This window comes from Poromitra crassiceps (assembly GCF_964638095.1).
Source record: "Poromitra crassiceps genome assembly, chromosome: 5".
Classification (NCBI taxonomy): Eukaryota; Metazoa; Chordata; class Actinopteri; order Beryciformes; family Melamphaidae; genus Poromitra; species Poromitra crassiceps.
In genome coordinates, this window is record NC_139642.1 from 48961913 (window position 1) to 48987153 (window position 25241).

A 25241-nucleotide genomic window follows, 5' to 3' on the forward strand; every position below is an offset into this window, starting at 1 on the left:
CACCTTACTCTTGTGCAGCAGGCATCTGTGTTGCTCAGTCCTCTCTTCAGCCCATTTGTTTTAGAGCTCCAGAAAAGAAAAAATATTAAAAAGAAAAGAAAAAAAAGAGAGAGAAAACCAAAAAGTGCCATTTGATCCTAATGAGATGAAAATGGAGGATGAAATGCCTGCTGATCAGTACAGAAGAGCCCAGCCCTGCACTGTTTGTTTGCATTACGACAGGTTTGATACAGCTAACAACACTGACATTCTCCACGTTAACTCAACGCCGGCCCCTCGACGTCCCATCAGGGCAGCGTAGGGACACCACGGCGATATTGTTTCTGGCCAAACGTTCAGCAATAATAAAACAACAATTACCATCCGTCATTCTCTCATTTCCCCTCTCATTACAACTCCAGTTCCCATCAGCACCAGGTAATAAGAACATGTGGCGTGGAGCCTAATGTGGTTTACAGAGACATGGAGAGCAACGTATAGAAGGCCCCCGCGCTCTGTCGTGAACTATACAATATCAGCCTAACCGTACTGCACTGGAATCCTTTACAGCGTACGACAAATATGTTCCTGGCAAATTGCCTTGGCCGTCTACAAAGCACAGATGTTACATTGGTAGATGAGAATACACAAACAAAAACACACGTAGCTGCTGCAAAGCTCTTCGTATCAGTGGCCATTCCTTAAATACAATTCACGTCCTATTTCCCCATCCCACCCAAATCAGCCATTTTGTGTCTAAAATGCAGGAAGTAACACAATATAAAACAAAATTGACAGGATGCACTGATATAAATTGTATGTTTCCCTGCAGCAGAGGAACAGCAAAGCAAACTGGATCTTCTTTGTTTTACTCCCTGCCTTTTAGACACAAAATGGCTGATTTGGGTGGGATGTGAGACAGGCTAATTCATGCTGTAAACACACCACTTGCTTTTGATGATGTTATAAGGTGACAGTCAGGGCGTTTTTGGTATGTGATTGACCAGCTGTTGCTTAATCCATCATATTCTCCCTTTGCTGTTGTGCAACAACTGGCCAAACGCTCATCTACCTAGAGCTAGCTCATGCCAGTTTGACTTTTACCGTAATGCCTGGTGTTTGAGCGCACACTGCATTTTTCCTTTTGCAGAGCTCTTAGGGCTCTGTGTGGCCTAAAGACAACATTTATATGGTAATTCCCCTAAGCACTGCCACTGCAAAAAGTATTATGCACACACTAGAGTTCTCAACGGGCCTGAAAATTTAAACCAGAACAACACGAACCAACCCCAATGAGTTGAAGCCTGAGCCCGAGAGAGAGGGAGGGAGAGAGAGAGAGAGAGAGAGAGAGGGAGGGAGAGAGAGAGGGAGGGAGAGAGAGAGAGAGAGGGAGAGAGAGAGAGAGAGAGGGAGAGGGAGGGAGAGAGAGGAGGGAGGGAGAGAGAGAGAGAGAGAGAGAGAAAAGGAGCGAGCAACGTCTTTGTTTGTGGCAAGTGTGAAAAAATAAATGACGACTTTTGAATTTACAATGCTCTGGAGTTAATGGACATCTTTTGTCTAATTCTACATTAGTCCTTGAGAGCAGCAGACCATGGCATGGACAGTGCTGAGTGGACACTGCCTCACATGTCAAATGCAGATTAGCCTACTGTAAATACACAAACAGACTTTTGTTGTTGCTGGTGCAGCCTACCTGACCCGACCAATTTACATAGATTGTCGCCCATGCGGCCCTACCCGACAGGCTTTTCGGGCCACGTTGGGCTTGGGCTGAAACTGAGAACTCTATGCACAAACAAACAATGACCCAACAAACTCACAGACCTTAGATGTACTCTTCCCTAAGAAGAACCTAAAACTTAAGGTTATGAATATACCCTGGTTTTATGAATAATAGGAGGAGATGACTCACTAATGGGGAAGCACTCCTCTCTATCACAGAAGCACTATTTACTGCTCCAATCTGATCTGGCCTCGGAGGAACTTCACGTATCCCTCCGCTGCTAGGGGGCGAGCCCCTATATATAGGGCAGCAGAGGAGGAGCATGTGGTGAGTCATCTCACTCCTATTATTCATAAATAATTATATTATTATAAATAATATTATTCGTCTGAGATGAGTGAGGAGTGGCGAAGTCCCCTTCTTCCCCAGCATCCAGCACCAAAATATCCCCCACAATTATGTTGGGGCCCGAAACTAGCTCGATCTGTAGTAGCAGATGTAGCAGATGTCTTCCTCCTGCGGGTCCTCCGGAGAGAGAATGCCCCATGGCTTGTTTGAGACACCTGCGGAGCACTGCTTCCTTGAATCGGGGGCAGAGATCACATGACCCCGGGTACTCCAACGCTTGGCTGGCATGGTACCATCCCAGGCACCGCTATGCAGACCGGGTGAGGGTCCCTCCTGGAGATCTTCGATAACCCACATGGATTTTGTCGCGTGGAATCCGGTTGATAATACGAGACGCAGATCCCCTCGGATGGTGCACCTGTTTTCCAGCGGCGGTGACTGGCTCGTTACTTTGGCTGAAGTTACCACGGCAGGGAGGGCTGTTGACCTTGGCGAAGTCGGGTGACGATAGATGGCTACTTGCGTCCAGAGATTCGTTTTCTCTGTTCGCTCGGAAAAGAGAGACGCAGGACCTGTCGCCAACTAGCGCTCAACGTAGTTGCTAAACCACTGTGAACAGTTAAGCTAGCACAGCAACAGAGCGAAAGAGCTTCCTTCTGGAGAGAAGTATGCTTAGAATAAACGTGCTCCTCCTCTGCTACCGTTAGTAGAGAGGGAGTGCTTCCCCATTAGTGAGTCACCTCACGAATATGATCAAATAAAAACATTTTTTATCTTCAAATCATTTTCATTTCAAATTGTGCAAAATATTTCAGACCCAGACTCTTCTTTGATCAGAACATCCTGCTGTATGTCTGTAGTGTTTAACGGGGAAGGAAGTGCTTCCCTTTCTCAACTGTGAAGACGTTTTGGAGTTTCAGCAGAAGCTAATTGCCAAAAGCACCTTGTGGTGACAAAATCTTGAATGAACAGTCTGTTGTGAGGGATTACTAAAACAACTGAAAGAATGTGGGTGTTGATGGGGGGGTTAAACGGGCTTTCCTTACCCCGGTCTTGTCACAGAGGCGTAGGTGTTGAAGCAGCCCACGGCAAACAGCTCTCCGTCCGGAGCCCAGGACAAAGAGGTGATCGGGTAGTCGTGAGGCGCCGAGGAGTAAAGTGACGCCCATAGCTGTCCCACACCTGGGGAGGGAGGTCAGGGGAGAGACAGGAAGGTACAAAATAATAATAATAACAATAATAATAATAATTCAAGACACATGAACAGGTCCAGAAGTAGACCGATATACTGACTCACCTTGTATTTACAGTCTTCTCCACCTGACAGTATGAGGTCATTGACGGAATTCCAGTCCACCTTCAGTATGACCCATCATGAGCCTTCCACTAGAGAGAGACAGAGACAGAGACAGAGACAGAGACCGAGAGAGAGACAGAGAGACAGAGAGAGAGAGACCAAGAAAGAGAGAGAGAGAAGAGAGAGAGAGAGACCAAGAAAGAGAGAGAGAGAGAGACCAAGAAAGAGAGAGATAGAGAGAGAGAGAGAGAGAGAGACAGAGAGAGACCAAGAGAGAGGAGAGAGAGAGAGAGAGAAAGGGGCGGGAGAGAGATGAGAGATGATGCTTATACCAATGCGGTGTCCTCTGTCTTGATCACAGCAGTGGCAGAGTGGAGCTATAATGAATTCCTCCAAGTATTTGATCAAAAGAGCACAACCGAGAGAAAGTGTCACGATGAGAGAGAAAACACTCCAGATGGAATGGCAGAGCTTTACGACGTGCCTGTAATAATTGAACCCTGGCATGTATTAAACATTGCTACACGTTCCTCAATTGTTTCATATTAACCTTAACCTTCAGTCGCTCCGTTATGTTTGAATGGGAATCTGTCTTTGGGTCGTGAGAGGTTAAAAAACAGAGAGAGAGAGAGAGAGAAAGGGGGTGTGTCTGATTCCTGTCCCTATGGCGACCTCACAAGGCCCTGTCCAGGATGCTGGTTCCAATTAGTGCGAGCCATTAAGACGACTACAACACTAACACAGAGCAGAGAGCCTGTCACCAGCCTGAGCTGAGCTGCCCTCCACTCCTATCTCCTTCCCACTCTCTCTACATGCCTACATGTACCCTTCTCCCTCACTCCCTGGGCCCAAGGGAATGTGTGTGTGTGTGTGTGTGTGTGTGTGCGCGTGTGTGTGTGTGTGTGCGTGTGTGTGTGTGTGTGTGTGGTCAGGGGTTGCAGAGGTCACAGAGGTTGCAGTGGGGGCTCCTCCTCATGAAGCTGTTTCTCAGGGAGAGGTGATGGAGTTGGAGTGTGTGTGTGTGTGTGTGTGTGTGTGTGTGTGTGCGTGCGTGCGTGCGTGTGTGTGTGTGTGCGCGCGTGTGTGTGTGCGTGCGTGTGTGTGTGCGTGAGTGTGTGTGTGTGTGTGTGTGTGTGTGTGTGTGTGTGTGTGTGTGTGTGTGCGAGTGTGGTAATAGCTGAGAGGGAGCAAGGGGGTGAGAAGGCGCACATTAAACCCTCCAGTGTTGATTCAAGGTCCCAGGCGCTATTCAGCTCCAACAAGAACAATAAACAAATGTATACATGAACAAGAAAAAGACTGACTGGTGTGCAAGGTCTTAAGTCCCGCCCACTTTCTTAATGTGGACACACACACACACACACACACACACACACACACACACACACACACACACACACACACACACACACACACACACACACACACACACATCTACTGGGCAAGTTATTGTTTTCCCTTTGATTTAGCCTCTATGTAGAGATGCAATGCAGGTCGATGAAGACCATGTTTGAATTTACAATGAAGATCTGGCAAGAGGCCTTGTGTTGGATAGAGCAAATTAGAAGCTAAATTAACACCATTGAGCAGCAACAAGAGCAAATACTAATGGAGGCAACTTGAGGACAGCAGATTTTTCTATTTGTGACAGACACCAGCAGGTCAAACTTGCCTTGTGTGTCAAAGTCACTCAAAACTATGCCTTTTTTTAACGTCTCAAAAAAGACAAGCACCGAAACACACACACACGCACGCGCACGCACACACACACACAACTGTACCTACCTGTATGACTTTAGCACTGGGTTGCAGGGGTTTGATGATCAGCTGTCTACCTGATGTATAGAGGATTCTGTCTGAGTCTGGGCCCCAGGCCACAGAATACACAGGGGAGCCTGGAAGACACACACACACACGCACACACACACACACAAAAAGGCAGTTGTGTATTAGTCTCAATCCAAGATCAACTGGTAGGATTTAGCAGATGATTTTATATTAGTATATAGTGGCTTGACTCTGGTTTGAGGCCATACTAATCAGAGTAATGTGAATTAATTGTGCGCGTGTGAATTTCACCCGAATTTCACAGAGTTGGTGTGAACAATGCCTGGAGGATACGGCAGCACTAATTTCTCCTCTCAGAAAGTGTCATGTTCCTGACAGAGCTCACCTCACTCAGCCTATGGAACGCCACTTAGCTCACAGGCATCCAGCAACCTACCAGCTGAGCAAACCTGCCCAAACTCTATGTGCCAGAGAGAGTGTGTGTGTGTGTGTGTGGGGTAGAGAGAGACAGACACAGAGAGAGTGTGTGGTAGAGAGAGAGAGTGTGTGTGTGTGTGTGTGTGTGTGTGTGTGTGTGTGTGTGTGTGTGTACATGTGGTAGAGACGGAGAGAGAGAGTGTGTGTGTGTGTGTGTGTGTGTGTGTGTGTGTGTGTGTGTGTTTGGTTGAGCGTATGCGTGTGGAGGGGAGGGAGCCTGACATTTAACCCCACTCCAGGTGCATGTGGTTTCTCACAAATGCCAAGAGGTCACATGATCTAAAGCTGACAAAGGCAATGAGAGGGGTTGAGACAAGTTCCTCTCTCCTCCCTCTCACTCACTTCCAACCTCTGCCAAGTTCTCTCTCTCTCTCTCCCTCTCTCTCTCTCCCTCCCTCTCTCTCTCTCTCTCTCTCTCTCCCTCCCTCTCTCTCTCCCTCTCTCTCTCTCTCTCTCCCTCTCCCTCTCTCCCCCTCTCTCTCTCCCTCCCTCTCTCTCTCTCCCTCCCTCTCTCAAAATGGGGCATGGTTTTCAAGAACACGACGGCGGCCCGCAGCCATACCTGTGAGTAAGGTTGTCAAACATATCGATAGTACCGATAAATATCGATACATACAATTGGAAACAGACACAATACTAATTTGCAATAAGTATCGATAGCATCGATAATTTCTTTTTTAACGGATACAATACTCATTATACTGCATTGTGCAACAGTATCGATACCAGCAGTGCTTTCTCTTAATGAAAAATCAAACATACTACTGATGTTTCCCTCCCTATCATTGGTGGGTATCTGTTGCTTCAACAAGCTAAACGTGTTCTGATAGGCTGATGACTACAGCAGGGGTAATCTGCTGTGTAAGGGCAGCATTTTTAATATGTTTTATCGGGCCTAGAAGAGGGGGTTTCAAAGTCTGAGACTGTGGGCATCCCCCCCCCAGTCAAAGCTAGGAAAAATGTGCCCCCTGCTCAATTCCTGGATGCCTATGGGATCATGATTATATTATTTGATCGCATAGACACTCAACAATTGAGCCAAGATAGGCTGATATTGTTGTTTGACATACTTCACACTACACCACATACATTAAAGAAAATGTCTGAAGGCATTTATTTGTTTCTGATGCTGTGAAAGTGGGGAAAACTGTCAAATTCCCCCTGTATCTCTGAACCATCTATTTAACAAAATCACACACACATTTAGGCTATTCTATGTGATCTCCTTTTGATAACTAATGTTATATTGTTTTCACTTCCATCCACTTTAGCCTCCCCTGAAACTGCTTGGAGCCCCCCTGGGGAGGCCCGCCTCCCACTTTGAAAACCTCTGGCCTAGATTATGGACAAGCATCTGTCCGTCCATCTGTCTTTGTTTATTCTTATGCCCCTTGATGTGTTGTCATTTCCTCTCCGTGGTGTCAAAAATTGTATCGAGTATCGATATTATCCTGGGTATTGGTATCGAAGTTAGAAGTTGTTGTTTTTTACATCAAAATTACCGCTTAACAGCATGTGTTAACTGTTAAAAATAGGTCATGGACAACTTGAACATCGCCTCCCAACCCGTTCAGCTGTTTCAGTAGATGAATGTCACAGGGAAATGCATGTAGGTGCAACTAGACACTTCAACCAGTAGATTGACGTGGCTAAGAGAGAGCCAAAGTGAACGTCACTTCCTGCCTGTCACTCGGTACCAGCGTCTGAAAAAATATGAATGGTGGTGAACGGCGAGAGACGATACTCTTTTGATCCCGTTTTAATTGTGCCACGGGGTACACATGTACATGTTGTCAGTTTGTTCTGAAACTGAGACGTGTAAGGTTTCGTTTTGTCAATCAACTACAACTTATGCAACTGGTTGTGCGTAGTCTTTCCGATTTATAACTTATAGTGCCACAGTTTTACCACAAACTGTCCTTGACTTGCAAACTTATCTTTTACATTGACAAACATGATACTGTATGTGTACCCCGTGGCACAATTCAAATGGGATTTAAAAAAGTATCGTCTCTCTCCGTTCACCACCATTCAAAAATAAATGAAACAGAAACCTTGTATGGAAATACTTGTGATGTTAAGATTACATATGGAGTGAAACTTTGGCTGTAAAGCATTACTCAAAATGAATATTGAGGTTAAGGATTTTATTTTGAAAGCCCGAAAGCAGAAGACCTACTTTTACATTCTGGCTGACTTGACACTCGTTCAGTAAATGCTGCAAACTCGTCTCATCCAAGAGACCCCCCCCCCCCCCCCGCTTCGTTTGCGTTCCAGTGAACACAATGTAAAGACAATTTAAAGGAATTAACCGTTCAGAACGTCAGATTGCAGCCTCATGGGAAGCACGGACGTCATTATCAAGATGGTAAATATACCGTTTTCAGCTGGTGTGCTCTTTATATCGCCTGCTGTTCATAGCCTGATCCGATAAATACCCATCTCGTTTGGAAGTCCGTTAATAGACCCTTTTCACCGGGGGCATTTTGTGTCGAAAAGGCAGCGTAAACACAGGTGCAAGCAAAACAGCAATGAGGGTTTCCAACTTCCAATCATGGAAGTTGGAAACCCTTCATTAGTGATTTGCTTGCACCTGTGTTTTTACCCTGCCTTTTCAACACAAAATGGCCCCCGTGAAAAGGGTCTATTGGCTGTCACTAACGGCTTTGTAACTTTTAGGCTGAAGAAAAAGGCGGTAGTTTGTGGATATTACTGGGTTTTGGGGCAATCTAAAAGGGGCTTTAGAAAATCTAGCATCGTGACAACCCTACCTGTGAGACTCCTCTTGTTGTGTGTGTGTGTGTGTGTGTGTGTGTGTGTGTCTATGCATGTACTTGAGGGCTCTGAAGATAAGCAGCACTTGCACTAAGCTGACTCCCACCATGTGGGGATGTGTCCACGCCGGTACGGTCTCCAGGTGTTCTACAAACGTGTGGCTCTGCCCAGCGCTCCCAAACAGCCCGCCCAGGGAAAAACGTTCCTAGGCACTGTAGCGAATGGCTCTCTCCCCTCCAGCTTCTCCGCAGCACCAGCCAATCAGCAGGGGTGTGCCATCTATTGCCCAAGAAGCCAACTTTCAAACCCCCCTCCCCTCCCCCATCTTTTCCTTTCTGTCCCACTACGAAACATAAGTCAAACAGCACAATGGATCAATTAATAAGTAAGCCATGTGTCATTAGGAGTCCTTTTTATGGCTTTTAATAAAACGCCACTCTTATAAACATTTGGAACTTCATGATGCTCTTAATTAAAAGAAAATTGAGCAATGACCCTGCTTTTGGTTGTATGGACACACACACGCACGCACGCATGCGCACAAGCACACGCACGCACACGCACACACACACACACACACACACACACACACACACACACACACACACACACAGGAAGAGAAAACATTTCCTCCCTCATTGTCATTTTAAATGATCTGGCTTGACTAAAAAGATTCAACCTAAATGCAAAGTCGAATCTTTCAGATCAGTCAGACACACACACACACACACACACACACACACACACACACACACACACACACACACACATCCACACACACACGCACACATCCACTTTCCACAACGAAAACATAATATTATTACAAATGCTGAATGAAAGTCAAAAAAATAATAAAATTGAACAAAATGTGAGCTGGAACAAGTTATTATATGCCTACACTTTTGTTGTTCCAAGTTGCTTTGCCATCTGGAGCCTTGTGTTGTGTAAGAGAGTGGAGTTACGCAGCCCATCTCCAGGGCGGTTATTCTGAGCTTGGCCCCAGCCAGGAGCCCAGCGAGGAGGGGAAACGTGTGTGTGTCATGGCTCCCTGAATACACGGGAAGAAGACTGTCGTCCAGCATGCCTTCTTTTTCTCACTCTACTCTCTCATTCTGTCCCTTTCATCCAAAGAGGTGCTCTTTCAGCCCGACGGGCCAAAAACAAAAAATGGTGTACATGTGTGTGTGTGACAGAGAGAGAGAGAGAGAGAGAGAGAGAGAGAGAGAGAGAGAGAGAGAGAGAGAGAGAGAGAGAGAGAGAGAGAGAGAGAGAGGGAGAGAGAGAGAGGCTGTAATTGGTGGCTGTGTGTTGCCTTGTGTTTAAATGTCTGCCTGCTGGTTGGTCAGAGACTGGCTTCACGTGGCTGTAGCCGGCCCGGTGGTTGTGACCTGTTAAAAACTGTCCCCTTGTAAAACTCAAATCAGCTCCTTCTCACAGTGTGAATCAAAGCACGTGTGAGATCAATACTCATATTTAGATTGTGACATGAGTAATTCAGCTTTGTGGCCACTTTGCAGACAGGTGTAGACATGTTTGTTTGTTTTGTATGTATGTATGTATATATGTGTGTATGTATGTATGTATGTATGTATGTGTGTGTGTGTGGGGGGGGGGGGGGGCGATCTGCAAGTGCATACTTACTAAACCTAATATTTCACTGCTAATCCTACAAGTATTATTAATGCAATACCTAATTGATCCTCGGAAGCAATGCAATTTAACTACTTTCTTCAAGTGCTCCTCTCTTCCTTCAAAAAGTCGTGGCTGGCATAGACTGTGTTGCATAGTTGATTTCTCTACTGTTGGCAAAATGTGATATTGTAAGTCGCTTTGAAAGCGTCTGCTAAGTGACGTCATGTGACGTAATGTAATGAAGGTGTTCTTTGGTAGGGAACACAAAACTTGAAGAAGACTGTGCCGCTACGCTTGGGGTGTAAGCCAGCTCTATTTTAACATGCACTAGCATCGTCTATGTTTGTCAGAATTTCACAATGAAATAGCCATCTCTGAATAAAGACTTTTCAAAATATTATGCCAGAAGAGTGCCTTGGACCGTTCTTCAATTTCAATTCCATTGTACGCTTGCCCCCCTCTCACAGAGAGGTCAGAGGTCAGGGTCTGCTAACAGAGCAGCAGCCGTGGAGCTGCCTTGCTCAAGAACACTTCAGTAGGTCTGATTGGATGTCTGTCAACATGGGGGACTTAAACCTGGTTCCTGTATTTGAAGAATCATCTCCCCCAATCACTGCGCCACACTGCTACTGCAAATGAATGATGATGACGACACCTGAGCTGAAGAGAAGCACGAGTGTACACAAGCACACACACCCGCATCGATGACCTCCACCACCACATATCAACTGCTGCTCTACTGTCTGCAACATCAGCAGCCATGAGTGTGTTAATCACACTAGAGGGCAGTGGTTGAGTGCAGAACAAATGGGCAAGCCCTACTGTGTTAATAAATGCTTGGTTTAGTGTTCATATAGAATGATGGACAGCAGCAGTACAGAGCTTTTGAAAGGAAATAGACACATTTAGATGAAATTGAGCCAAGGAGTTAAAAGCTAGGTTCTTAACGGTCTCCAACCTTACCTTGGTGGGCTAGTGTTGAGCGCAGCATACCACTTTTGGACCAGATCTTGATCTGTCCATCCTCTCCAGCTTAAAAAAAAAGAAAGAAATAAAACGCACAATATTAAACACGATTAAACACGATTTCAGACGGACAAGCCCGTCTTTTATTGTCACACGAACACTTCAACACATGCATGCGGCCACAAACACACACTCATGCGTCATGACGGTGGCCGGTGAAATTTGTCCTCTGCATTTGACCCATCCAGGCTTGTCCTTTCCTCCAGGGGGCAGGCCAGGAGCAGTGGTCGCTTTTTCTTTCCAGCGCCCGGGACCAACTTCGGATGTTGTCGTCACTGGTCGGATGACGATCTTCTGCATGTTTTTAGTGGGGGGTTATGTACGGAGGAACCCCCTGGGGGGCACGGGGAGAACATGCAAACTCCACACAGAAAGGCCCTTTCGACGAGATAGCCCACCTGGGCAGTAGGCACTGAAGATATGGGGGGGTCACAACTCCAGCGCCCACAGCGTCCCAGGCGAGAATCGAACTCAGGACCTTCTAGCTGTGAGGCGACAGCGCTACCGACTGTGCCACCGTACCCGTATATGGACATCAGGTCAATAAAGCAATAAATACACATGTCTAATCCACAAAATCCAAATACATTTTAATTCAAAGTTATAATGTAGAATTTAGATTAACATAGAGTAAATGAGTAGATCAAGATATACAAAAACTGTGTGTGTGTGTGTGTGTGTGTCCTGTCATCTTTACCTGTGATCAGAGCTGTCCCATCGTAGTTCCATCTCCCAGCCAGAACAGCTCCTTTGTGGGCCTCCACACTCTTCTCAATGCGCCCAGTCTTGGAGGCCAGGTGGAACTTCCCTGAACAGCCACAAAAGAGAAGCTGGCTATAAGGCAAGCCCATAGTTGCTGTGGTGGAGTGGCACGGGGGGGCGGGGTAAAGACTTGCGGGCGGCCTATCATTGACGAGCAGCAGTGTCTGTTGTAATTCACCAGGAACTAAAGTGGATGCCGACTGATATACTGGCTACAGAGACCACATTTATTCAGGTCCATAGGTGAAGCAGAGGGGCCAAACGACACGTTTACACAGCCTACAATCCAAATCACTACTAGTAAGGAGTAGGGATGTCACAATACTATACTACTATACTACTTCGATACCGATACCCAGGAAAATATCGATACTCGATACCATTTCCGATACCACGGGAAGGGGTGGATGACGACAACGACACATCAAGAGGCATAAAAATCAAGTTAGACAGATGTACGGACAGACGCACACTTCTCCATAATCTAAAACTTTGAATTTAGACAGCAGATTAGCCCTGCTCTAGCCATCAGAACACGTTTAGCTTGTTGAAGCAACAGATACCCACCAATGATAGGGAGGGGAAAATCTGTGATTTTTCATTAAAAGAAAGCACTGATGGTATCGAAACGGTTGCAAATGAGTATTGTATCCATTTCTAATTTTTAGTATTGATACTTATCGATACCTGTTGCAAATTAGTATTGTATCCGATTCAAATTTTCAGTATTGATACTTTTCGATACTATCGATACTTTTGACAACTCTAGTAGGGAGAAAAGTTGTGCTAAGCTTGAAAAAATAACAGAATGTGACACTTTAAATAAATGTAAAAGGATAATAATTATTAATCCCCTAAGGTACAATTACGAAGCCGTATTTTCTCATAGCCAAATTAGAAAGTTGTTCTAACGCAAAGCGGGAGAGGGAAAGCAAAGGGCCTTCTGTTGCTTGAATTAAAGCAATTTCCTATCTGGTAGACACGAAGAGCGATCAGGCATGGAGACAGTTATTGAAGACACCAGCCAACCATATACTTTGTGGCAGTGCGTATTAAAAAAGTCAAAATGCTCTATGTAATTTCTGGTTGCCTAAAACTTCAAATCAGCATGCTGCTGCTCTCTCCCATTTCTATATTTGGACGTCTCAACAAAAATAAATGTCACCAATCCAGGAAAGCAGGTAGTGAGTACAACAACCATGTCTGACCGTACTAAGGGACACGCTAGAATGAAAATAGGCTTTTAAAAACATAATTTATACCACATATGCAGCCATTAAAGATAGTATATATAAAACTTTCCTCAATGTAAGCAAGCATGTGTTTGTGTATTTAATCTACTAATCACTCGTATATTTTTTGTGTGCGCTGATTTGTTTGTTTGCTTGTTATTCATACATTATATGTGTATTTATGAGTATTTCTTTTTTACTTCTATTTAGAGTAATTTTATGTATATATATATTTTCCTTGCCAATACATCGCTATGAAATTAGTTGTGATGATACATTCTAATCAATGCAATCAACAAAAAAGAGAGACCGAGAGACGGACTGTTGTCAAGAACAGTAGCCCCAATGATATGCTTTAGGCTGGTTTCACACCGGCGACCCAAGCCTTGCCTATGCCTTGCCTTTACCCACGCTTTTTAATAGGCGTCCGTTTTAGTCAATGAGGCTGTGTACACCGGACGCCTGAGCGTGAACCCTGCGTGTACCCACGCCTTGCCTGTGCCTTGCCGATTTTATCGAATAGGCGAGAGTTCTATTTTCACGCCGACAAGGCGCGTGCAGGCAGGCTTTTCTGTCAAGCCATGAAAGAAAAACGCGACAATATCCGTGGGAACTGACAAAGTCAACTGAATTTCAAAATAAAATGGAGTTTCTACAACAGTATTGAGCAGAGAGAGAGCGAGAGAGAGATTGACGGGTGGCTATCACGTGGGGCTTTCTCCCTGTCGGCAAACAAATCTTCATGAGAGAGAATAGCGACCGAAGAAGCAAGATGGACAATGTTGTTGTGCCAGCACATATTCTTGCAAGATCACCTCTCTAAAATGTCCGACTATAGTCAGACCTGGTTATACATATCCAGCATCAATAGAACATTAAATATATCAGATTTATTTTACCTAGAGGCTACCCATGACAATTCTGGACAACACGTGAAAAAATACAGTCGGGAGAGAGGAGAGGCGCTTGTGACTCGGCTCCAGGTTCGGCGTGCAAAAGGCGTGCGGTGTGATCGCAAAAGCGTGTAACAGGTTCACGCCCAGCTCGGCGTAGGCGTGGGTTGAGGCAAGGCAAGGCGTGGGTCGTCGGTGTGAAACCAGCCTTTATAGTTTGGGACATTTCTAGTTTCAATCCACCTAATCCCCCCTCCAGTCGACTATGGAAATAATTAAATAAACCTACACGTACATACGCCTAAACCAGAGTAATTAATTCGAGAAAGATCATTTGTATGATTGCATCCAGTTGTTAAATATTTACTTTTGGGAGCAGAGGCAGAAAATAGGCCTGAACAGAGTTACACCAAATCTTATTTTTCAGTCTATGTTTCTTAAAAAAAAGTCCAACTGCTATGTGCTATCGCTATATCTGTCAATACAAGCAACCAAACAGATTTAATATGCTGGCCCAGAGAAGGGAAGGCCCACTAGTCAAGTGAGGTTAGGGAAAGCCACACAGTTACTATAGATTCCTCCCACCCAAAATAAGTATACCTCTGTGGACGATTGCTTTCTGTTTAACGATCTGATATATTTGTGAAAATGTTAAACAACACGGCACAGAAACCAGAAAAACTACAATTCCCAGTGGATATTGATATCAATAGGCATACGTTTGTGCAACTGCCCTGGTATTGTCTCTCAACAAGAGAAAACAACAGCGTATTTTGTAACTATTGCAGAAATATGGGCGTTTCTGATATTTGTGTAACTATAACAAGACATGGACCAGTAGAAAGTTGCAAAAGTGAACGGTAACAGAGTTTTCACGACTCCCTGCCTGCTCTGCCAGGGAAAATTGCTGCTTCAGTTTGTGGGTGTGTTTATGCAACCCTACACTGCCATTAGTGTTGTGACCACACGTCGCCTGCCATCACAGTACATCCACATTCTGTGTGTATATATCTGATACAGGACCAAGAGCCACTACAGGTCATTCTGTGTGTATATATCTGATACAGGACCAAGAGCCACTACAGGTCATTCTGTGTGTATATATCTGATACAGGACCAAGAGCCACTACAGGTCATTCTGTGTGTATATATCTGATACAGGACCAAGAGCCACTACAGGTCATTCTGTGTGTATATATCTGATACAGGACCAAGAGCCACTACAGGTCATTCTGTGTGTATATATCTGATACAGGACCAAGAGCCACTACAGGTCATTCTGTGTGTATATATCTGATACAGGACCAAGAGCCACTACAGGTCATTCTGTGTGTATATATCTGATACAGGACCAAGAGCCACTACAGGTCATTCTGTGTGTATATATCTGATACAGGACCAAGAGCCACTACAGGTCATTCTGTGTGTATATATCTGATACAGGACCAAGAGCCACTACAGGTCATTCTGTGTGTATATATCTGATACAGGACCAAGAGCTACTACAGGTCATTCTGTGTGTATATATCTGATACAGGACCAAGAGCCACTACAGGTCATTCTGTGTGTATATATCTGATACAGGACCAAGAGCCACTACAGGTCATTCTGTGTGTATATATCTGATACAGGACCAAGAGCCACTACAGGTCATTCTGTGCGTATATATCTGATACAGGACCAAGAGCCACTACAGGTCATTCTGTGTGTATATATCTGATACAGGACCAAGAGCCACTACAGGTCATTCTGTGTGTATATATCTGATACAGGACCAAGAGCCACTACAGGTCATTCTGTGTGTATATATCTGATACAGGACCAAGAGCCACTACAGGTCAGTCTGTGTGTATATATCTGATACAGGACCAAGAGCCACTACAGGTCATTCTGTGTGTATATATCTGATACAGGACCAAGAGCTACTACAGGTCATTCTGTGTGTATATATCTGATACAGGACCAAGAGCCACTACAGGTCAGTCTGTGTGTATATATCTGATACAGGACCAAGAGCCACTACAAGTCAGTCTGTGTGTATATATCTGATACAGGACCAAGAGCCACTACAGGTCATTCTGTGTGTATATATCTGATACAGGAAAGAGCCACTACAGGCCATTCTGTGTGTATATACTGTATCTGATACAGGAAAGAGCCACTACAGGTCATACAGACAGACACTTTAGACAACAAACTAATGCTAAACTAAAATCCACTTTGTGTGATTTGATAGCAGAGAATGCTTTAATGAAAACCAGTGCAGAGACTGAATCATTCTGTACTGTCTGTGACACACAAGTCCTTTGTGTCAAGGTGTTGGGCATCAGGCAAATCAAAACTATTTATCTCAAGAAGCTACAAGAGAACATGTTCAGAACAATAAAATACCTCATTTGAAACAAAGTAACATTCAAATCTCCTGGGTTGTTGACTCATTCTGCTATGATTAAGTCAAACAGCGTCATCCTCATTCTTATCAATAGTAGACTGAGGTGTCAGGTGTCAGAGGGCACTCTGTCTCATGCCTTCTGGTTCTGCCCTTCACTGACGGTGGTACTCTAAGGCCTACAAAATAACCCTCATTAGCTCATTCTGAAGGAATGGAAGTCGTCCTCTTCACCTTCTTTCCAACTGTGGTTGATGGACATGACCTCTGTTATATGGATGGAAAGACTTAGGTTCCTGAGGACCAATTCATTTGCAGTTTTCAACCCTTTGGGACCCGTTTCTAGCCTACCCTGATGAGGTTAGGGGTGACGCGTGACTCGCCCGACTGGTTTATCATGGACCCCTTGTGTGCGATCCCAGGCACAATATCTCTCACAAGCACATAAGCACCTTATGCGGCTGGCAATCACGATGTAATATTGAATTCCGATAATATCTATATATATAAAAAATAAAATATGGGGGGGGGGCGGGGGTGTTAGACTGAGGTTCCCAGAATCTGACCTTAAGCAGTTATGCAGTAATATTTAGCTAACATGGTATTTTTTCCCTCAATCAACAAAGTGCGAATGCAAGGTGCTCTTGAAATTAGTTATTTTGTGTCCTGTTTCCTTACCTAAATATGACTGAATAACTATCATTGATCCTTGTCTTGTAGTTGTTCCCTGAGTGAACAAGTTGTGTGTGTGTGTGTGTGGGAAGGGGGGGTTACTATGAACTACTATAGCCATGAGCAACCTCAGAAACCAAGCCCGGCAGCCCACTTTCCAGTTGGTGATTTTGTAGACTTGCCATCAGTGCTGGTGAGGACAAAGATCTCAGCCTGGGTCTGCTTCTTGCCACCCACAGTTTTGGGGAACCAATGGAGGTCGATGGGGTAGATGTCCTCTTGCAGTTTGACAACCAGACTGGTCTCACTGGTCAGCAGGTTCCACCTGAGGATCTGGTGGTCCTCACTGCATGAGTACAACTCATCTGCTGTGGTCCAGCCCACACAGCTCACAAGTTCCTTATGTAATCTAATGTTAAGGAAAACATTTTGTGTGTGTGTGTGTGTACTGCCGCAGTGTCACCTGCAATTACCATAATATAGTCATTTGAAACATGGATGAACTGATTTCAGTTTATTTTGATTTAGCGTTGCCAATGCAAAGTCCTCAAGCAGGGATGCAATTCATAGAGAATGAAAGAGGTGACAGACACCAGGGCAGACATAAAACCACTCAGAAATCTTCCTATGGATCAAAAAGCTGACTGTCACCTAAAGGTGACTAGTTTGCATCCCTGCTCAACCCAAGCAATTGCCTCTTGGTCTGCTGTATGGAAGGTGACTAGTTCTCCTGTAGTCTTTGGAGAGGGCAAGTTTCAATGATGTGTTCCATTGTTTGCTCCTCTCCACAAGCCAACAGGGCTGCTGTCCCACCTGGGAAGGCTGACCAAGCAGGGGCTGCCTGTGACCAGTCCTGAATCTGTTGAGGGTTGACCACTGTCTCCTTGAGAGGTTGGTGCCAGGGACTGGTTGAGTGGGGTCTGACACCAGATGTTTGTTTGGGGCATCCTTGGACTGTCATTCCTTTCCCCAAGCAGCTTGGGTGGTAAAGTTGGCTGGTGGGGTTTTCTTTGATTGGACGTCTGGATGGGAGACTAGCAGTAGGTGGATTGAAGATATCTCCATGGATTGGTAAATGGGGGGAATCTTGAAGCATCCTTTGAGTAGGTGTGAATCATCTGATATGTGGGGGGTTATGTATATGCATTGCTGGATAGGACAGGGAGCCAGGTCAGTGGTGCAGAGCAAATAGTCCCGGTTATGATTTTCATACTACTACTACTACTACTATTATAGTAGTACATAGTAGTATACTATACTGTATGTGTATACTACTACTACTACTATACTATACTACTACTGCTGCTACTACTAATAATAATAAAGATTGTGCTACCTACACATTGCATATTTGAGCAGTAAAAACACAACTAATGACATAATAACATAAAAAGGATATGTTTTGGTTCCTTTAGCAGCGATGTTTTCAGTCTCATGGTGAGTGGTTGTTGCCGATCTCTGGAAGAACATGAAAATAGTCACTAGTGATAAGAAGAACTCTAAACCTGACGTTCATTTTGTCAAACGAACATCGCTTAGATAGACAAAATATAACGATATAACATAGAGTACAAGCATAAAAATGTGAAATTAGTTGAGCTCGCAGACTCAGTGGCTGTTGGCATGTCCTGGCTTGTGGTGAAAATAGGCGTCTGTCGTTGCTACGGTACCTGGCAATGCCTGTTGCTAACGTGAAGTCCTCCTAGCAAGACACACTTGTAGTTAGCTTGCTATCCTGGATAAAACGGACATCGCTCTATCGGCGAAGACTTCAATGCGCATGGATAGTTTTTGCTCCATCGAAACGGTGAAAACAGCAAACAGCACACCTCGGCGATTTATTGCTAACGTTATCTAAGCTAAGTGCTAACAACAGGAGGGAGCAGTCTTGCTACCTAGTTGTCGCGAGAGTTGCAGGTCCTACTTCCTTGGAAAAAAAAAATCCTTGGCAACGGATATTTAAAATTATTATTATTATTATTAACAAGTACACATACATCTGGGTTACATATATGTATTTAATGGTACTCATTAAAATCAATATAAAATAACGTTAATCCATTCAGCAATATGTTCTCATGACATGTCATGAAACTACTTCTGGGCGGACCTAGTTTTCTAATCTACTGTAACTAGGCAACCGTTTGAACACGTAGAAACAACATTCTGCTTTGAATATGACAATTATCATGAATATAATTTAACAGCTTGACGGAATAGTACATGTATAGCTGGATTTTGTCGTCATGTTATTTTGATCGTTGGATTGTGTATGAGGCGAGACAGATTTGGCATCGTCCCCTTTTTTTGAATTTCGTCGTTTTTTTCCCCTGCCCTTTGAACGTTCCATGGTGCCTTGCGTCAGTTTGTAACGAATTTGGTTCGCCAGCACAGTTTAGGCGCCATTTACAAGTAAGGATTTTCAAGTCGGCAACTACTCTGGATGACACTTGGATAAACGAAGACTTTATAACAAATCGCAGTATTGTGAAGAAATAAAGGCTCACCATCGACTGTGCGCTTACTGCGAAAGGTAAATGGAATAATTTTAGCGGACAACTTAACGTTAATGCCATAGCCTAGGGTCCCGTCTATTTGCTGAAAGCCATAGTTCGAAACCAGCATTAACGATAGCTAAATTGAGTTTTTTACATTGATTAAGTTACAGTAGAAAACGCATCGTTAATAATGTAAAAAAAAAAATCGAAATAGTGATCGTCAGTTCCTTTCTTATATCGCATACGCATAGCTAAGGTTCTAACAGTTAACGTTACTGTAGCTACATTAACATTGAATCTTGAATTAGACAGCACAACACTTCAATTGTAAAAAGTAACGCTAAAGTTAGCTTTTGACCATTTTCAATAAAAGCTAGTCGTCAACGTAGATGGTGACTAACGTCGTTAAACTCTAACGTTGCAGCTTTTTCAGTTAACGTCGTACGTTAAATGTTACATTTGGTTAACGTTAGTTTGCCAAATCTTTCGTTAGCCGTCCAGTTAAAATTCTGATTATGTACAACGCAGATACGCTAGCTAGCTAGCCATTACGTTAGCCATAGCCTTGCTGCCTTATCTAAAGTTGAACAGCTAACTAGCTGGTGACAGTCTGCTCTCACCGAGTGACGTTACATGTCCAAGTTAACGTTAACTTGTTAACTTACCCAGTTGTCAAGCTAGCGCCAATAAGTTACTTGTTTGTCCGTGGCGCTGGGCAAATCTATTCAATTGGCTAACGTTACTTGAGTTGACTTTCTGGTTAGCGAGTGGGCCCCGTCTACTCCCCGGTTCCTCAACACACAAATTGAGCGTGGGGAATACTGTTAACTGTCAGATTTAGACCTCGCTAAAGGCTAACAATGATGTCTTTACCACTGGCGTTAGGCTGCCACTAGACTGATACAACTTCAGCACGGGGAAATATTGTATTTAGCGTTACATGTTAACTGAAAAACTTTGTCGCCTGACGTTACGTTATTTTTTATTTTCTCGTTTTTACCAACACAAGGGCTCCAACCTACCGGTTGTGTGAACTGCAAGTACCTCCTTCAAACGCAGCAGGGTACTAAACTGAGTTTGTTATAGAAGTCCATTGATTTTTTCTAACCGTCATTTGGATTGGAGAAAGTAGCTACTGCTAGCTGCATCTTTTACATTCAATTGGCTACTTTATCATTACGTTAGTATTTCATATAACGCTCAGACTGAGAACCATTCTTTGATAACTGACGTCGTTCGGGACATCGATACCTACAGTCACGTTGTAACTTTACTTTATTATAACGAGTAGCTAGCTTATGATGGGGGAGAAAAATAGTAAAATGTGGATGAACTGCAGTGAGATCTGACCAGGGCAGTGATTAAAACTTGACAATAGGGTAGCTCCGTGTGACCGTCTAATAAGGAGTTGCAAGATTGACAGGCGCAAAAACCACTCATGGATATTCCTTTTTACCAATGACCCATTCAGAATTCAAATCATGCCATCTAAAACGGCAAAGAGCTCAACCGCCAAGCCAAGAGGGAAAGGGTCGCAGCCTCGGGATGACTCCGAAGACGAGTTGGATGTACCCCCTAAAAAAACCAACTCTAATGGCCAAGGGGAGGCACCGCCGACAACTGGCAAGTAACAAAGGGTGTTTTGGTGTCTGTGAATCTAAATAAGTTGTGTTCACTCAATGGCGATGCGTGTCGTTGATGGAAAGGCTGTATTGGTTCGTGCCAATTGGCACAGCTCGGATAGTTTTTTCTTCCTGAATTCACAACACGTAGTTAGATTGCCTAATATTTTTTTTCGAGAGAGCCAGTCATCAATAAATGTCTCTTGTGATTTTTGAGATGATTATGATGGCGTCGAGTGTGTTTATCTCCCGGACCTTCTCAACGAACACGGTAATTTATTTCTGATAATGAAGTGTTTTATGTACTAGATCAAAGGGGTATTTGACCTCGTTTTTTCTGACTTGGAATGAAATAATTTGTCAGCGGAGCTTAATGTGTACATGGGCATTGTCTTAATTGATGCTATTAGCTTCTTTAGAATGTGTATGTTTCACTGGGTGTATAGCTGAAATTAAATTATTTACGAACAGCGGCCACATAGCTTGTTTATGTCAATGTGAGCACAATAGATTTCAGTCGTTGTGTCTTGGTGTGATGATGGCAGCATAACCGGTTATACATTAGACTATAGTATCACAAAGCACGGATTTGAGTTGGTACGTTTTGCGTATAATTTGAACATGACTGCAATGTTGAAGTCGATGATTGTAATTAGCGTGTAGTTATTTATCATCGACTGAATGAATGCACCGCATCTAACGTACCCTATGTATCAACGCTCCTCGTGGAGAGCGTTTGTATAATGATATGGGCTCCTTCGAAAACGGAAAAGATCTTTCTTTTTTGTCTGGCTCTTGTTTTAAGAACAAAGAAATAATGCCTGTCAACTTTGTCGGGAGTCGTTGTTCCCCTACTGTGTCCAACTCACTGCCTGTGTTTTGTTTGTTTGTTTTTGCTCCTCCACCCCTCCCCCATCCACCACTGTCCCCACCTGAAACGAATCGCACCGAGGAATAAAAGTTATACTTTTTGTGCCACAGATCCGTCTCACGGGGAGGGTGCCGAGGCGGTTGATAACCGCAGTTTGGAGGAGATTCTCGGTAGCATCCCTCCACCCCCGCCCCCAGCAATGACCAATGAACCAGGCGCTCCTCGCTTGATGATAACACATTTAGTTAATCGGAACTTTAAATCTTACGAGGGCGAGCGGATTCTGGGGCCTTTCCACAAGGTACGACAAAAACATGGTTACATATAAAAGCCCTGCTTTGGAAAGCATTTGTTGATGTGTTTCATACAGTTTAATGGGTTGCCCTCTTTTGCAGTATTTATAATTTCTGTTTTGTTTGGCTTTCATTTTATGCCAGTGTAAACATGTTGCCCTATGTAGTGGCAGACACATTTTTAAAATAGCACAATTATTTGTGTTTCTATGTAAACATTTCATGGCTTTTCCCCCTTTTTTACTCCCCAAAGTGGAAAAAGTCACACTCCTCCATTTTGATTTAGTGTGTGTACTGTGTATCTCACTAGGAGTGGTGATCTAGTCATATACTGACATTTTCCTTCAAGTCTGACTTTCTTTAAACATTTCCTTCCTAATTTTTCATCAGTTTTCCCTCATAGCTTTGCAAATATGGGTGCAAGAAATTATAGTCTTAACTACACCCATTCATTCAGTAGACATTCACCATAAATATCTTCCTGTACTAGAGTTTTCATTTATACTTTTTTATATTGTGACCTGTAGGCTGTATTTGTAATGTGGATTCAATGCATTTTATATTATTGAAAATGTTTCCCCTCTTCCACCTTTCTCTCCAGCGCTTTTCCTGCATCATTGGTCCAAATGGGAGTGGGAAGTCCAATTGCATAGACTCCATGCTCTTTGTATTTGGATACAGAGCCCAAAAGATCCGATCAAAAAAGCTCTCTGTGCTGATTCACAGCTCTGATAAGCACAAAGATCTGCAAAGCTGCACTGTGGAGGTGCATTTTCAAAAGATTATTGATAAGGTATATCTCTCTTTCACACACACACACACACACACACACACACACACACACACACACACACACTCACTCACTTTGGCCTCACCCAAAGTAATCAATATACAACTCCAATTGAAATGAGTGATCTGAAGTATTTTCAAGTGTTCATATATTTTTTGTTATATATTTCATATTTATTTATATATTAAATATTTATTTATTTTTCCTCTACATTCAAGTTAATGTAGCTGTACTTGTCGATATTATCACACCAGTGAGTAAAACACACTCAAAACAGCCAAGACAGTCAAAACTAACACCCACATATGCCATAGCCAATTCATAATTTTGTTAGAATTAATGTAGTATTTTATTTAATTTTTCTACAATTTTTGAATTGGCCCCCGACTCACTTTTTTTTCTATTGTAAAATGTTAGTCATAGGTGTTTGTATTGAGTTGAAATTAGCCTTTTCCATTAGAACATACAATACTATGTAAACTGACTATAGTTTAAAGCATTACAGTTAAACACATTTTTATTATTTGATTTCATCTGACACGGGGTGTGAGTAAGTTGATCGTCTACATCAGTGTAGAAGCTATGCTGTTTTACCCATGATTGTATATAAAGTGTATATAAAAATCAATGTTTTAACTGATGCATAGGTTTGTGAACTAAGCCTGCACCACAACCTGTCAATTCTCTAATTTAAACGAATATTTTAAACAATTGGTGTACACATCTTAAAGTGTGAGGCAATTCCTTAATTTTAATAGCCACATAACCCATATTTTAGCATTGCATCTATAATCTGAGTTTATCCAAACATGTTTCATTTATTTTGCAAATGGGACACATTAAAATAGACTCCCAACAGTGATATGCTACATTTACATGTCGGTGTAAACTGGCCTAGAGTCGGTGTATACTTTTTAATCAAGACCTCAGTCAATTGTTGTTCTTAATGTGGGATGTTTTTCTTATGTCATATGATCCTCCTTATTGGATTTGTCAGCATGACGAGTGTAGGCATCTGATGTGTGGAGCTGCTAGTTTGTCCTGGACTGTTCTGATCTAAGCTGCTCTGTGTCTTCTGCCCCTCCCCCCTCTGAGCCAGGAAGGAGATGACTACGATGTCATCCCCAACAGCAAGTTCTATGTTTCCAGGACTGCCAACAAAGACAACTCTTCAGCCTACCATATCAATGGCAAGAAAGCCACATTCAGAGATGTGGGGGCTCTACTCCGAAGCCATGGCATTGACCTGGACCACAACAGATTTCTGATCTTACAGGTGATTGTTATATTTTCATGTAATTTCCTCCTCTACTTTTTGACTTTACCTTTTCTTTTCTTTTCTTTTGTAATCCCTGCTGTGACCATCCCATTCTGTCAAAGCCTTCCTGCACAGCGTTCTCTGCCCATATATCCCAGCCCTCTCTTTGAACCAAATGTTTCATGGCTCCCTCAAAGCCATGCCTGTCTGTGGGAGTAACCTGTTGCACTGGAATTGGAAAGGAGAGGATGTGCCCTGTGCCAGCCCTTAGACTGCTATAGCAGCGCATCATGGTTTGAAACAATGTGTAAAAGGTGCGAACCATTATTTGCTGCTTTAGAATTTTAAGGAAAATAAAACGCTTGTACCCGGCATACACGGACCTGGATGTAGTCGAACAGCTAACGTAGATTTTGCAGTGGGGCGCTTGGCGGTGGGTTTGAGCCACCAGTGGGGACAGGTTGGACCTCCTTTCCCCTCCCTCTCCCATGTACCTGCCACGCTTTAGCAGCACGTAAATATTGGCGTGTGAGAATAGACCCCAACCCCAATATTAGCAGTGCTGCTTCAGTGTGGCCGGATCAAACACCCTCCATTATCATGGCTTTAATATTCTTTACAGTTTCTTTTTTTTCTCCACTTTGAATTGAATGCAGTTCTGTATTTCTTTCTTTGTTTTATTTATTGTTTTAGATTTTTTTTTCCCCCTTCTAATTTAGCATTCAGATTTTGAACCAGCTCCCTGGTTACACTGTTAGCTCTTTTGAATGTATTAGGCTAGGCTACTTGTTACCCATTATTACTAAATAACATAAGTCTTATGGGACGATGACTCATCTCAGAGTAGAACCAAATGGCTGGTTAAAACTTTGTTGTCCCAAAAAGAGATACACATTTTTTTTAATAGTATGTGGTG

At 43.5% G+C, this 25241-nt stretch overlaps 2 protein-coding genes across 3 annotated transcripts in view; one reads left to right on the forward strand and one right to left on the reverse strand.

The window, feature by feature from the left end:
• Window positions 1-17940, reverse strand: part of ift80 (intraflagellar transport 80 homolog (Chlamydomonas)) — a gene marked incomplete at its 5' end in the record, with an annotated part of 61527 nt that extends 43587 nt beyond the window's left edge. The window contains 10 exon segments of the mRNA XM_083636741.1: window positions 3097-3119; window positions 3122-3211; window positions 3214-3232; window positions 3348-3418; window positions 3421-3436; window positions 5133-5242; window positions 10983-11051; window positions 11743-11853; window positions 17176-17402; window positions 17807-17940. Of these exon segments, the coding sequence (XP_083492867.1) occupies window positions 3097-3119; window positions 3122-3211; window positions 3214-3232; window positions 3348-3418; window positions 3421-3436; window positions 5133-5242; window positions 10983-11051; window positions 11743-11853; window positions 17176-17402; window positions 17807-17940 (870 nt within the window).
• Window positions 17941-19386: 1446 nt separating this feature from the next.
• The window catches only part of smc4 (structural maintenance of chromosomes 4), a 32578-nt gene continuing 26723 nt past the window's right edge, over window positions 19387-25241 (forward strand). The window contains exons 1-5 of one of the 2 annotated variants that reach the window (XM_083637671.1): window positions 19387-19526; window positions 20963-21114; window positions 22095-22285; window positions 22879-23070; window positions 24167-24343. In XM_083637671.1, the coding sequence (XP_083493797.1) occupies window positions 20973-21114; window positions 22095-22285; window positions 22879-23070; window positions 24167-24343 (702 nt within the window). In that variant the 5' untranslated portion in view covers window positions 19387-19526; window positions 20963-20972. Of the gene's footprint in view, window positions 19527-20962; window positions 21115-21188; window positions 21385-22094; window positions 22286-22878; window positions 23071-24166; window positions 24344-25241 lie in introns of those variants that run through there. The other variant, XM_083637672.1, reaches the window with a different exon arrangement.